General features: G+C 45.3%; 1 protein-coding gene across 1 annotated transcript in view; it reads left to right on the top strand.

Moving 5' to 3' along the window:
- Window positions 1–13,083, top strand: part of LOC140494871 (tetraspanin-3-like) — a 29,734-nt gene that overhangs the window by 4,811 nt on the left and 11,840 nt on the right. The window contains exons 2-3 of the mRNA XM_072594546.1: window positions 3–138; window positions 12,246–12,320. Of these exons, the coding sequence (XP_072450647.1) occupies window positions 3–138; window positions 12,246–12,320 (211 nt within the window). The remainder of the gene's footprint in view (window positions 1–2; window positions 139–12,245; window positions 12,321–13,083) is intronic.

Raw genomic sequence — 13,083 nt, 5'->3', positions numbered from 1 at the left:
AGATACCAACATTTCATTGGAAATGATTATCTTCTGCTGCCCGCCGGCCTCAGCTTTGCAGTTGCTGCATTGCTCGCCCTCACCGGGATCATTGGAATGTGCTTCATCATCAACCAGAGTCGTTGCCGACAGGGAACAGTGAGTACAGCTGGACGCTTGGGACATTCCAGAATCATTTCTGGTGTACTGTGTACAATTCTGGTCACCCTGCTATAGGAACGATAAAACTACTGTCTCACAACACCAGGGAACTGGGTTTGATTCCAGCCTCTGGCAACTGTCTGCGGTGTTTTGCACATTCTCCCTGTGTCTGCGTGGGTTTCCCCTCACTGTCCCAAAGATGTGCAGGTTAGATGAATTGGATGTATGAAATTACCCATAGTGTTCAGGAAAGTGTAGCTTTACTTCAGGGTAAATGTAGAGTAATACGGTAGGGGAATGGGCTCTGGGTGGGATACTCTTCGGAGGGTTTAGTGTGGACTTGGCCAAATGGGCCTGTTTCCACACTAAGGATTCTATGATTCTAATGTTGCTGGGACTGAAAGGTTTGAGTTATAAAGGAGGGAGTAGATGAGCTGGGACTTATTTCCTTGGAGCTTTGGAGGCTGAGGGGTGATCTTATTGAGGTTTACAAATCATGAGTGGCATAGATAAAGTGAATAACCAAGGTCTTTTTCCACAGGGTAGGGAAGCCTAAAACTAGAGGGCATAGGTTTAAGGTGGGAAGCAAAAGATTTTAAAAGGGACCTGAGGGATAAGTTTTTCAGAGGGTGGTGCATGTGTGGAATGAGTTGCCAGAGGAAGTGATAGAGGGTAAGCACAATCACACCATTTAAGACTTTTGGGACAGGTGCATGGATAGGAAGGGGTTGGAGAGGTATGGGCCAAACGCTGTCAAATTGTCCTAGCTAATTTTAGGATACCTGGGTTGGCATGAATGAGTTGCCTGTGACTCTGACACAACAGGGGAGTAAACTGCAACTATCTGCTATAACTGAACTCTTAGAATTATGAAAGATATTACTGAACTCTTCATATTGGCGGTGTCAAGTTAGTATTATAAACCTACACACTGTGACTGAGCATTCATACTGACCTCTGAGTGAATATGGTTATTGATCAGTGAATATTGAACTTAGTCCATGAAAGTCCGATGCTGATTTGGTTCAATATGATTTGCAGCTCTTGTTTCTTGTCAGAGCGAGAGTTTTACAGCACAGACTGGTCATCAAGCACCAGTCTACTCTGGTTCAGTTTTCCAGAACTTGCATGCTATGGCTGTTCAGGTGATCTTAATCTTTTCTCAAGTTGAAATGGTTCCCACTTCTACCATATTTCAAGACAGAGTGTTCCAGATACCTAATGCCCTCTGGGTGAAAAATTCTTAAGTTGCTTCTAAACCTCCTACTTTTACCTTTAGTGATTGCACCCTGGTTATCTACTAGAGGGAAAAGATTTCCTACTGTTTACCCTCATAATCTTTTCCATCAACACATTTTTCAGCTGTGATCTCCAGCATCTGCAGTCCTTACTTTCTCCTCATAATTTTATGCCTCAGTCAGGTCCCCCCTCATCCTTCTCTGCTCTAATGTTCTAAACTCCATAAACTTCCCCTTCTTATCCAATCCTGTACATTTCTTGACATCCAGAGTTCTCTTTTTCTTTTACAGAAGAAGGTTGGCCCTGCATTTTCGCTATTTTTTTTAAAAAACCTCCCATTACTTCAATGTGGATTTTCTTACAAGTAGCTGCTTTCACTCCACCTTGGCCAATTCCCCTCTCCTATTAAAATTGGCTGCCCCCAGTTCAAAACTGGTCTATTTTTATTTCTTTCCATGAATACCTTATTGAGTTATAGTCATTGTCACTAAAAGTTCTTCATTTCCTTAAAATCAGGTATAGCGCTGCTGTCACATTTCATACATGATTGTTTAAAGGCTTTCCTAGATACATTTCAAATTCCTCTAAACCTTTCACGCTTTGTCTATCCCAGTTAATATCAGGAATCCTCTACCATTATTACCCAATTATTTTTATACTTCTATCTTTCTATTTCTCACCAACTTGTTTAGGGTTTATAGTGCACCTCCACCAATGTGATTGCCCCATTTTGTTAAGTTCTACCCATATGACCTCAATTCAGTAACCTCCTTTGACATCATCCATCCTTATTTCAGTAACTAATTCCTCAACCAATATCGCAACACCGCCTTTTCTTTTACACTCACACCTATCTTTCCTGAAGTTTCGGTACCCCAGAATATTGAGCTGCTGGTATTCCCCTGCTTCAACCATGTCTGTGATAACAATGATATCTAATGAGCGCGCTCAACTCATCTACCTTACTTGCAAGCCTTCTTGCATTAAAGCAAATGCCATCTAGCCTTGCTGAGAACCCTTGTGTTAAACTTGACTGTATATGCTGTGTGCTACATAGGAACAAAAGAAATAAGAATAGGCCATTTGGCCCATCAAGCCTGCTCCATGATTCAGTAAAATCATGGCTGATGTTTTTGTGCACTCAGCTCTACTTAACCTGCCTGCTCACCTGAACCTTTAAGTCTTTTACTGTTCAGAAATCTATCTTTCTTTGCCTTAAAAACATTGTGAGGTAGCTTCAATTGCTTCACAGATTCACAACCCTTCGGGTGAAGAAGCTCTTCCTCACCTTAGCCTCAAAATAAGGGGGAGCAGATTTAATACCATGTCCCCTAGTTCTAGTTTTACCTGCTGGTGGAAACAACCTCCATGCTTCTATCTTATCTGTTCCCTTCATAATTTTATATGTTTCTGTAAGATGCCTCCTTCAGTCTTCTAAATTTCAATGAGTATAGTCCCAGTCTATGCAATCTCTCCTCAGAAGCCAACCTTCTGAATTCCAGAATCAATCAAATGAACCAAAACTGTACACAGTACTTAAGGTGTGGCCTCACCAGGGCTCTATACAGTTGTAGTATAACCCCTCCATTTTTAAACTCCATGCTTCTAACAATGAAGAACAATATTGCATTTGCCTTAACTGCCTGCTGCACCTGCAAACCAACCCATTGTGATTCAACGACACCCAGGACCCTCTGCATAGCACCATGCTGCAATTTTTAAATAATAGTCCATTTTACTGTTATTCCTACCAAAATTGATGACCTCACATTTACCAACATTGTATTCCATCTGCCAGACCCTTGCCCACTCACTTAACCTATCTGTGTTCCTCTGCAGACTTTGCTCTACCACTCATCTTAATGTCATCTGTGAACTTTGACACAGTACACTTGGTACTCAACTCTAGATCATTTATGTAGATTGCAAATAATTGGTTCCTGAGGGACATAATTAGCTTCTGATCACCAACCAGAAAAACACCCGTTTATCCGTACTCTTTGCTTTCTGTTATCCAATCTTCTATCCATGCTAATACCTGACCGGTAACACTGTGTACTTTTATCTTATGCAGCAGCCATTTGTGCGGCACCTTGTCAAATGCCCTTCGGAAATCCAGATACACCAGGTCCACCGCCCTCATAATGTCCTCAAAGAATTCCAGTAAATTAGTTAAGCATGACCTGCGTTTCATGAACCTACGACCGTGTCTGCCTGTTGGAACAATGTCTATCCAGATGTCTCACTATTTCTTCTTTGATGACAGTTTTGAGCATTTTCCCCACTACAGAAGTTAAGCTAACACGCCTATAGTTAACCACCTTTTGTCCATCATTTTTAAACAGTGGAGTCACATTGCTGTTTTACAATCTGCCAGAACTGCCTCAGAGTCCACCGAAGTTTGGTAAATTACCACGAGTGCATTTGCTATTTCCCCATCATCTCTTTTAATACCTTGGGATGCGTTCCATCAGGGCTAGAAGACTTTTCTACCTTTAGCCCCATTAGCTTGCCCAACACTACCTCTTCACTGATAATGATTGTTTCTCGGTCTTCATCTGCCATAGATTCCTTGTCATCAATTATTGGCATATTATTTGTCTTCCACTGTGAAGTGAAACGCAAAATACATGTCTTTCTTTTACGTTCTTCTGCACAACACCACTGCGTATCTCATTCCCCTGCCAACTTGGTTTAAATCCCCATGAATGGCATTAGCAAATATGTACCTGTCCCATGAAGGGATGGTGGTCCATTGCTGTTCAGGTGAATGTGAGGTGCTGCATTTTGGTAGGGCAAACCAGAGCAGGACTTGTACACTTAATGGTAAGGTCCTGGGGAGTGTTATAGAACAAAGAGACCTTGAAGTGCATTTGGGACCTTTCATAGTTCCTTGAAAGTGGAGTCGTAGGTGGACTGGATAGTGAAGAAATTGTTTGGTACGCTTGCCTTTATTGGTCAGAGCATTGAGTCTAGGAGTTGGAAGGTCGAGTTGTGGCTCTACAAGACACTGGTTAGGCCATGTTTGGAATACTGCATTCAGTTTTGGTTTCCTAGCTTTAGAAAAGATGTTGAGAAGCTTGAAAGGGTTCAGAAAAGATTGCCAACAATGTTGCTAGGGTTGGAGGGTTTGAGCTATAGGGAGAGGATGAATAGGCTGGGGCTGTTTTCCCTGGAGTGTCAAAGGCTGAGGGGTGACCTTATAAAATCATGAAGGGCATGGATTGGGTGAATAGCCAAGGTCTTTTCCCATGGTATGTTTGGAGTCCAAAGTTAGAAGGCGTAAGCGTAAGGTGACAGTTTAAAGATTTATAAGGAATCTAAGGGGCAATGTTTTCATGCAGGGTTGGTACATGAATGGAGTGAGCTACCAGAGGAAGTGGTCGAGGCTGGTACAAAAATGCTAAAGTCCAATGTAGAAGATTTAATGGCAGCGCACTGGAAAACAGTGAGAGGATTGGATTGGGTCATCTTGAATTTACAAAAGGAATATTACGCTTGATGAATCTACAGGAATTTTGAGGATGTAACTAGAAGAATTTCTGAGGGGAAGCCATTGGGAATGTGGTTTACTTGGATTTTTAGAGGCTTATGGTAAGATCTCATGTAAGAGGTTAAAATGTAAGGTTCAAAGGCATGGGATAGGGGTGATGTACTAGCACAGATAGAGAAAACAAACAGTAAACAAAATAGGAATGCATGGGTCTTTTTCTGAATGGCAGCAATGACTACTGTGGTACCACAGGGTTTAGTGCTTGGACCGCCAACTATTCACAATATGTTATTGATTATTTTGATGAGGGAAATAAATGTAATATCTCCATTTTGCTGATGACACCAAGCTTGGTTAGTGGGTGAGCTGTGAAGAGGATGCAGAGAAGCTTATGTCATTTTGAGTGAGTTGAGTGAGTGGGCAAATACATAGTTGATGCGGTATATGGTGTAAATTAGTTCAAAATGGACAAAACAATAGCCAGAGAAACAATAGCCAACCTGCTGGACATACAGAACAGACAACAAGACAGGAACCTATCAACAAAGACTGCATACTCAAACTACTGGACCTGATCCTCACAACACACTTCATATTCAACAACCAAATATATGAACAAATCAACGGCACTCCCATGGGCTCACCCATCTTTGGACTCATAGCAGAAGCTGTAATGCAAAGATTAGAACAAACAGTCTTACCGCAAATTCAACCCAAACTCTGGGTCAGATATGTAGATGATACCTTTGTAATCATTAAAAACACAGAAATAGAGAACACACACCGGATCATCAAAGTCACACTCAGAGGAATCAGATTCACTAGAGAGGAAGAAAAGGACAACCAACTCCCATTCCTAGACGTGATGGTACAGAGAACACCGAACAGAGAATTCACCATAAAAGTATACAGGAAAGCCCCACACACAGACCAAGTCCTGAACTACGAAAGCAACCACCCCAACACACACCAAAGAAGTTGCATTAAGACACTGTTCAAAAGGGCCACAACACACTGCAGCACACCTGAACTGCAAAAAGAGGAAGAGGAACACCTATACAATGTATTCACCAAAAACGGATACCCTCGCAATTTCATCAACAGATGCCTAAGGGAAAGACAATGGAATGAGGACACGCCACAACCCAAAGGACTAGCCACACTACCATACATCAAGAACATGTCTGAACTGACAGTCAGACTACTGCGACCACTAGGACTCATAACAGCGCACAAACCAACAGCCACTCTCAGACAACAACTCACCAGGAAATACCCAGCATAAGCAAAACCAACGTAGTGCACAAAATCCCATGCAAGGACTGCAAAAGCATTACATAGGACAAACAGGAAGACCGCTAACGATCCACATCCATGAACACCAACTAGCCACGAAATGACATGACCAGCTATCCTTAGTAGCCACACACGCGGATGACAAGCAACATGAGTTTGACTGGGATAACACTACTATTATAGAACAAGCCAAACAGAGAACAGCCAGGGAATTCCTAGAGGCATGGCACTCATCCAGAGATTCAATCAACAAACACATCGACCTGGACCCAATATACCGGCAGCTGGAACGGATAACCGGAAGCGGCAGATTCAAACCACTACAAATGCCGGAGGAAAGATCACAGAAGCGCTTCACAGGAGGCTCCCAACCACTGAGGATGTCACCTAGACAGGGGACGAAACGTCTGCAACACAAATTCCCAGCTCGGGGAACAGAACCACAACAATGTGTAAATGGCTTTCAGTAAGGCGTTTAAGGTTCTCCATGGGAGGTTATTGCACAAAGTACAGAAGCGTGGGATTGAGGGTGATTTAGCGGTTTGGATCAGAAGTTGGCTGGTTGGAAGAAGACAGGGTGGTGGTTGATGGGAAATGTTCATCCTGGAGTTCAGTTATTAATGATGAACAGCAAGGATCTGTCTTGGGACCACTGCTGTTTGTCATTTTTGTAAACGAGGAGAAAGTGAGGACTGCAGATGCTGGAGATCAGAGCTGAAAATGTGTTGCTGGAAAAGCGCAGCAGGTCAGGCAGCATCCAAGGAACAGGAGAATCGATGTTTCGGGCATCAGCCCTTCAGGAATGAGGAAAGTGTGTCCAGCAGGCTAAGATAAAAGGTAGGGAGGAGGGACTTGGGGGAGGGGCATTGGGAATGCGATAGGTGGAAGGAGGTCAAAGTGAGGGTGATAGGCTGGAGTGGGGTGGGGGCGGAGCGGAGAGGTCAGGAAGAAGATTGTAGGTTAAGAAGGCGGTGCTGAGTTCGAGGGATTTGACTGAGACAAGGCGGGGGGGAGGAAATGAGGAAACTGGAGAAATCTGAGTTCATCCCTTGTGGTTGGAGGGTTCCCAGGCGGAAGATTAGGTGCTCTTCCTCCAACTGTCGTGTTGCTATGGTCTGGCGATGGAGGAGTCCAAGGACCTGCATGTTCTTGGTGCAGTGGGAGGGGGAGTTGAAGTGTTGGGCTACGGGGTGGTTGGGTTGGTTGGTCCAGGTGTCCCAGAGATGTTCTCTGAAACGTTCCGCAAGTAGGCGGCCTGTCTCCCCAATATAGAGGAGGCCACATCGGGTACAGTGGATGCAATAGATGTGTGTGGAGGTGCAGGTGAATTTGTGGTGGATATGGAAGTGTCCCTTGGGGCCTTGGAGGGAGGTAAGGGGGGAGGTGTGGGCGCAAGTTTTGCATTTCTTGCGGTTGCAGGGGAAGGTGCCGGGAGTGGAGGTTGGGTTGGTGGGGGGTGTGGACCTGACGAGGGAGTCACGGAGGGAGTGGTCTTTTCGGAACACTGATGGGGGAGGGGAGGGAAATATGTCCCTGGTGGTGGGGTCTGTTTGGAGGTGGCGGAAATGACGGCGGATGATACGTTGGACATGGAGGTTGGTGGGGTGGTAGGTGAGGACCAGTGGGGTTCTGTCCTGGTGGCGGTTGGAGGGGCAGGGCTCAAGGTTGGAGGAGTGGGAAGTGGAAGAGATGCAGTGGAGGGCATCATCAATCACGTCTGGGGGGAAATTGCGGTCCTTGAAGAAGGAGGCCATCTGGGTGGTACGGTTTTGGAACTGGTCCTCCTGGGAGCAGATGCGGCAGAGACAAAGGAATTGGGAATATAGGATGGCATTTTTACAGGGGGCAGGGTGGGAGGAGGTGTAGTCTAGGTAGCTGTGGGTGTCGGTTGGTTTATAATAAATGTCCGTGTCGATTCGGTCACCCGAGATGGAAATGGAAAGGTCTAGGAAGGGGAGGGAGGAGTCTGAGACGGTCCAGGTGAATTTGAGGTCGGGGTGGAAAGACCACTCCCTCCGTGACTCCCTCGTTAGGTCCACACCCCCCCACCAACCCAACCTCCACTCCCGGCACCTTCCCCTGCAGCCGCAAGAAATGCAAAACTTGCGCCCACACCTCCCCCCTTACCTCCCTCCAAGGCTCCAAGGGACACTTCCATCGCCGCCACAAATTCCACTGCACCTCCCCACACATCATCTATTGCATCCGCTGCACCCGATGTGGCCTCCTCTACATTGGGGAGACAGGCCACCAACTTGTGGAACGTTTCAGAGAACACCTCTGGGACACCCGGACCAACCGCCCCATGGCTCAACACTTCAACTCCCCCTCCCATTCCACCAAGGACATGCAGGTCGTTGGACTCCTCCATCGCCAGACCATGGCAACACAACGGTTGGAGGAAGAGCACCTCATCTTCCACCTGGGAACCCTCCATCCACGAGGGATGAATGCAGATTTCTCCAGTTTCTTCATTTTCCCCTCCCCCCACCTTGTCTCAGTCAAATCCCTCGAACTCAGCACTGCCTTCCCAACCTGCAATCTTCTTCCTGACCTCTCCACCCCCACCCCAATCCAGCCTATCACCCTCACCTTGGCCTCCCTTCACCTATCGCATTCCCAAGTCCCTCCTCCCTACCTTTTTATCTTAGCCTGCTGGACACACTTTCCTCATTCCTGAAGAAGGGTTGATGCCCGAAACGTCGATTCTCCTGTTCCTTGGATGCTGCCTGACCTGCTGCGCTTTTCCAGCAACACATTTTCAGCTCATTTTTGTAAACGACCAGGATGAGGGCATAGAAGGATAGGTTAGTAAATTTACAGATAACACTAAGGTCGATGGAGTTGTGGATAGTGCTGAAGGATGTTTCAGGTTACAGAGGGACATAGATAAGCTGCAGAGCTGGGCGGAGAGGTGGCAAATGGATATTATTACAGAATAGTGAGAGGTGATTCACTTTGGATGGAGCAACAGGAATGCAGAGTACTGGGTTAATGGTAAGATTCTTGGTAGTGTAGGTGAGCAGAGAGATTTCAGTGTCCATATACATAGATCTCTGAAAGTTGCCACCCAGGTTGATAGGGTTGTTAAGAAGCTTTTATTGGTAGAGGGATTGAGTTTCGGAGCCACCAGGTCATGCTGCAGCTGTACAAAATTCTGGTGTAGCTGCACTTGGTACAGTTCTGGTCACTGCATTATACGAAGGATGTGGAAGCATTGGAGAAGGTTCAGAGGAGATTTACTAGGATGTTGTCTGGTATGCCACAGTGTGGCACAGTGGCCAGCACTGCTGCCTCACATTGCCAGGGAACCGGGTTCGATTCCAGTTTCCGGTGACTATGTGGAGTTTGCACATTCTCCCCAAATCCATGTGGATTTCTTCTGGTTGCTCCAGTTTCCTTCCACAGTCCAAAGATGTGCAGGCTAGGTGAATTGGCCATGCTAAATTGCCCACAGTGTTCAGGAGTGTGTAGGTTAGGTGCATTAGTCAGGGGAATGGGTCTGGGTGGGTTACTCTTTGGAGGGTTGGTGTGGAGTTGGTGAGAGCCAAATGGCCTGTTTCCGCACTTTAATTTATGAGGTGGCACGGTGGCTCAGTGGTTAGCACTGCTGCCTCACAGCACCAGGGTCCTGGCTTCGATTCCAACCCCAGGTACTCTGGTTTCCTCCCACTGTACAAAGATAGACAGGCTAGGTGGATTGGCCATGCTAAATCACCCAGGGATGTGTCGACTAGGTGGATTAGCCATGGGAAGTGCAGGATTACAGGGATAGGATAGGGCATTAGGTCTGCATGCGCTGCAATAGCGTGCGGCTGGAGCCCTGGGGGAGTGCTAGCCACTGTGCCCCCTCCGTACTTCATGTCAGCTCTGAAGAAGTCATCCAGACTTGGAACGTTAGCTTGCTGTCTCCCCATGGATGCTGCCTGCCCCGCTGTGATCTCCAGCATTTTTTGTTTTTGGTACAGATTCCAGCATCTGCAATAATTTGCTTCTACGTTGGTTAGGCAACTTTTGGAATACTGCATTCAATTCTGATTTCTCTGCTACAAGAAGGATGTTGTGAAATTTCAGAGTTCTGAAAAGAATTAAAGGATGGTGCAGGGTTGGAGGGTTTGAAATACAAGGAGAGGCTGAATAGGCTGGGGCTATTTTCCCTGGAACATTGGAGGCTAATGTTACAGAACTTCAGAAATTCATGAGGGGCCTAGAAACGGTAAAAAGACAAGGTCTTTTCCCCAGGATAGGGAAGACCAAAACCAAAGGCCTTAGGTTTACGGTGAGGGGAGAAAGATTTAAAAGGGACCTAAGGGCCAACTTGTTCATGTAGAGTGGTGTGTGTGTGTGGAATGAGGAGGTAGTGAAGGCTGGTACAATTACAACATTTAAAGGGCATCTGGATGGGTACATGATTAAGAAGGGTTTAGAGGGTTATGGGCCAAGTGCTGGTAAAAGGCATGAGATTAATTTAGGATATCTGGTCAGCGTGGGAGAGTTGGATCGAAGAGCCTGTTTCCGTACAGCACGTCTCTATTACTCTATATTCATTGGTGTTTAGAAGGAAGAGGGCATCGTTTTGTAGAAACCTATAAAATATTAACAAGACTTGACAGGGTAAATGTGGGAAGGATGTGCCTAATGACTGAGGAGTCCAGAAACCGGATACAGGTTTAGGCTTTGAGGAGTGAAGAATTCCTTCATCTGGAGACTAGGAAGCCTGTTTGGAATTCTCTGCCATTGAAAGCAGTTGAAGCCAAGACATTGAATATTTCCAAGAAGAGATTAGATACAATTCTTCAGACTGAAGAGATCAAAGGAAACATGGAGAAAGCAGGAACAGGGGACTGAGTTGAATGATCAGCCATGATCCTATTGAGTGGCAGAGCAGACTCAAAGGCCTGAGTTGCCCAGTTCTCCCGTTTTCTAGGTTTCTAGAACACAAGATGGCAGGTGCAATGTGGAAATTAGAAGGATAAGAGATAGAGGTTCTTTTTATAAAGATGAAAGATATTTATTAACAGTAGAAAACTTGATGTAACAAGTGTAAAGCTCATAAGGTGCTATATTCTATCCAAATAAAAGCCAAAAGAACTGCAGACACTATAAATCAGAAACAAAAACAGAAATTGCTGGAGAAGCTCAGCAGGTCTGACAGTATCCGTGGAGAGAAATCAGCTAACGTTTACGGTCAAGTGACCCTTCCTCAGAAGCCGATTTTGCTGAATGTCTCAGGTGAAGACCCACAGAAGCAATCGAGGACCTTGTGATGTTGATGCTAAGACATCTAAGCATTCAATTTACATACCGCGAGACAATTCTCTTTATTGGTTCGTGTGATGTAGGCTGTCTCACACTTGAACTGGGAGACTTGTGTGGGCTGTTTCTGAGAGCAGTTAAGAGTCAACCACATTGCTGTGGGTCTGGAGTTACCTGTAGGCCAGGATCAAGTAAGATAGATTTCGTTCCCTAAGTAAAAAAGTGAACCAGTTGAATTTTCTTGACAATTGTTTATCGTTAGGTTACTTTTTAAATTCAAGACTTTTTTCTTGAATTTGAATTTCACTGTGTCATGGTGAGATTTGAACCCAGGTCCCCAGAACGTTAGCCTGAGTTTTGGATTGCTAGTCCAGGGACATTACCAATTCACCGCTGCCTCCCCTAGAGGTACCAAAGAGTTACTTGAATCTGCAAGAGCAAAGTGACCTATTTTCAGAGCTGAAAAGCTGCAGTCGTCTCTCCCAGAGGGCAAAGTGGAGGGCAGCTAAAAGAGAGGTCAACATAGATGGAGTTGAACCTTAGTGAACAGCAGACTTCAGATTGATTGCAGATGAGCTCCAGTAAATCTGTGAGGTGTGCAAGAGAAACCAGTATTACATACATCAGAGCTCTCCTGTTTGGAGTAGTAACAAAGAGATGGAGAAGGTTTTCTAGTTTTTTTTAAAACAATTGAGTTGAAAGGGAAGTGTGTTCGAGACTCTTTGTTTTTGTCTTAGAACATTTAATATTCAGTATGACTATTTCCATCTGTAAAATAAACATTGTCCTCTCTCTCTCTCTCCATCATCTTCTTTAATAGTTCCTGTACTTAATCCTGATTCTGTTTATTCTGGAAGTCACGACAGGGACCCTCGGATACATCAACAGTGTTCAAGTGAGTATGCCGTTGTTTTCAAATAATCATGTTGGTTTCGCTGTCATTGTAGGGAGTGTTGAGGGAGCTGGCCAGAGATTGAACCAACCTTCTCTGTGATCAAAGGCTGTGATCGTTACAATTTGAGGCACAGTTCCTCTGGTTGTGACTGTCCAGCAAAGTCAATGTGGGACTGAACTTCCAGTGTTACCTTTGGCCTTGGTCTCAGGTTGAGCCAGAAGTTGTGTTCACATTCCAGTCAAGAACTTAGAGTGCTCAGCCTAGGATTCCCAGCAGAGCACAACACTGTACTGAAGAAATACTGTGCTGTGTGTGTGTGTGTGTGTGGGGTGGGGGGGCGGTTGGAGGGGATATGTAGCGGGAGGAGGGGAGAGATGCTGTCCTGTCCTTTTTAGCTAATCTGTAAAACCAGATGTGATGTAAACAAATTCAGTAGCATTATTAAAAGAAAAAAATAGACGCATTCTCTGTGGTGGTCTGGCTGATATTTATCTCCAGTATCAATAAAAACAAATTGATATTTATAACACTGCTGTTTTTGCAGGCTTGTATTCACATGTTCCTACATTATAAGTGATGGCACGGTAGTTCAGTGGTTAGCACTGCTGACTCTCAGCGCCAGGTACCTGGGTTCAATTCCAGCCTCAGGCGACTGTTTGTGTGGAGTTTGCACATTTCTCCCCATGTCTGTGTGGGTTTCCTCTGGATGCTCCAGTTTCCCCCCTCAGTCCAAAGATGTGCAGGTTGGGGTGAATTGGCCAAG

The sequence above is a fragment of the Chiloscyllium punctatum genome, chromosome 24 (assembly GCF_047496795.1).
Source record: "Chiloscyllium punctatum isolate Juve2018m chromosome 24, sChiPun1.3, whole genome shotgun sequence".
NCBI lineage: Eukaryota > Metazoa > Chordata > Chondrichthyes > Orectolobiformes > Hemiscylliidae > Chiloscyllium > Chiloscyllium punctatum.
Note: the sequence above shows the minus strand (reverse complement) of the source record. Positions and strands in the feature narration are given on the sequence as shown.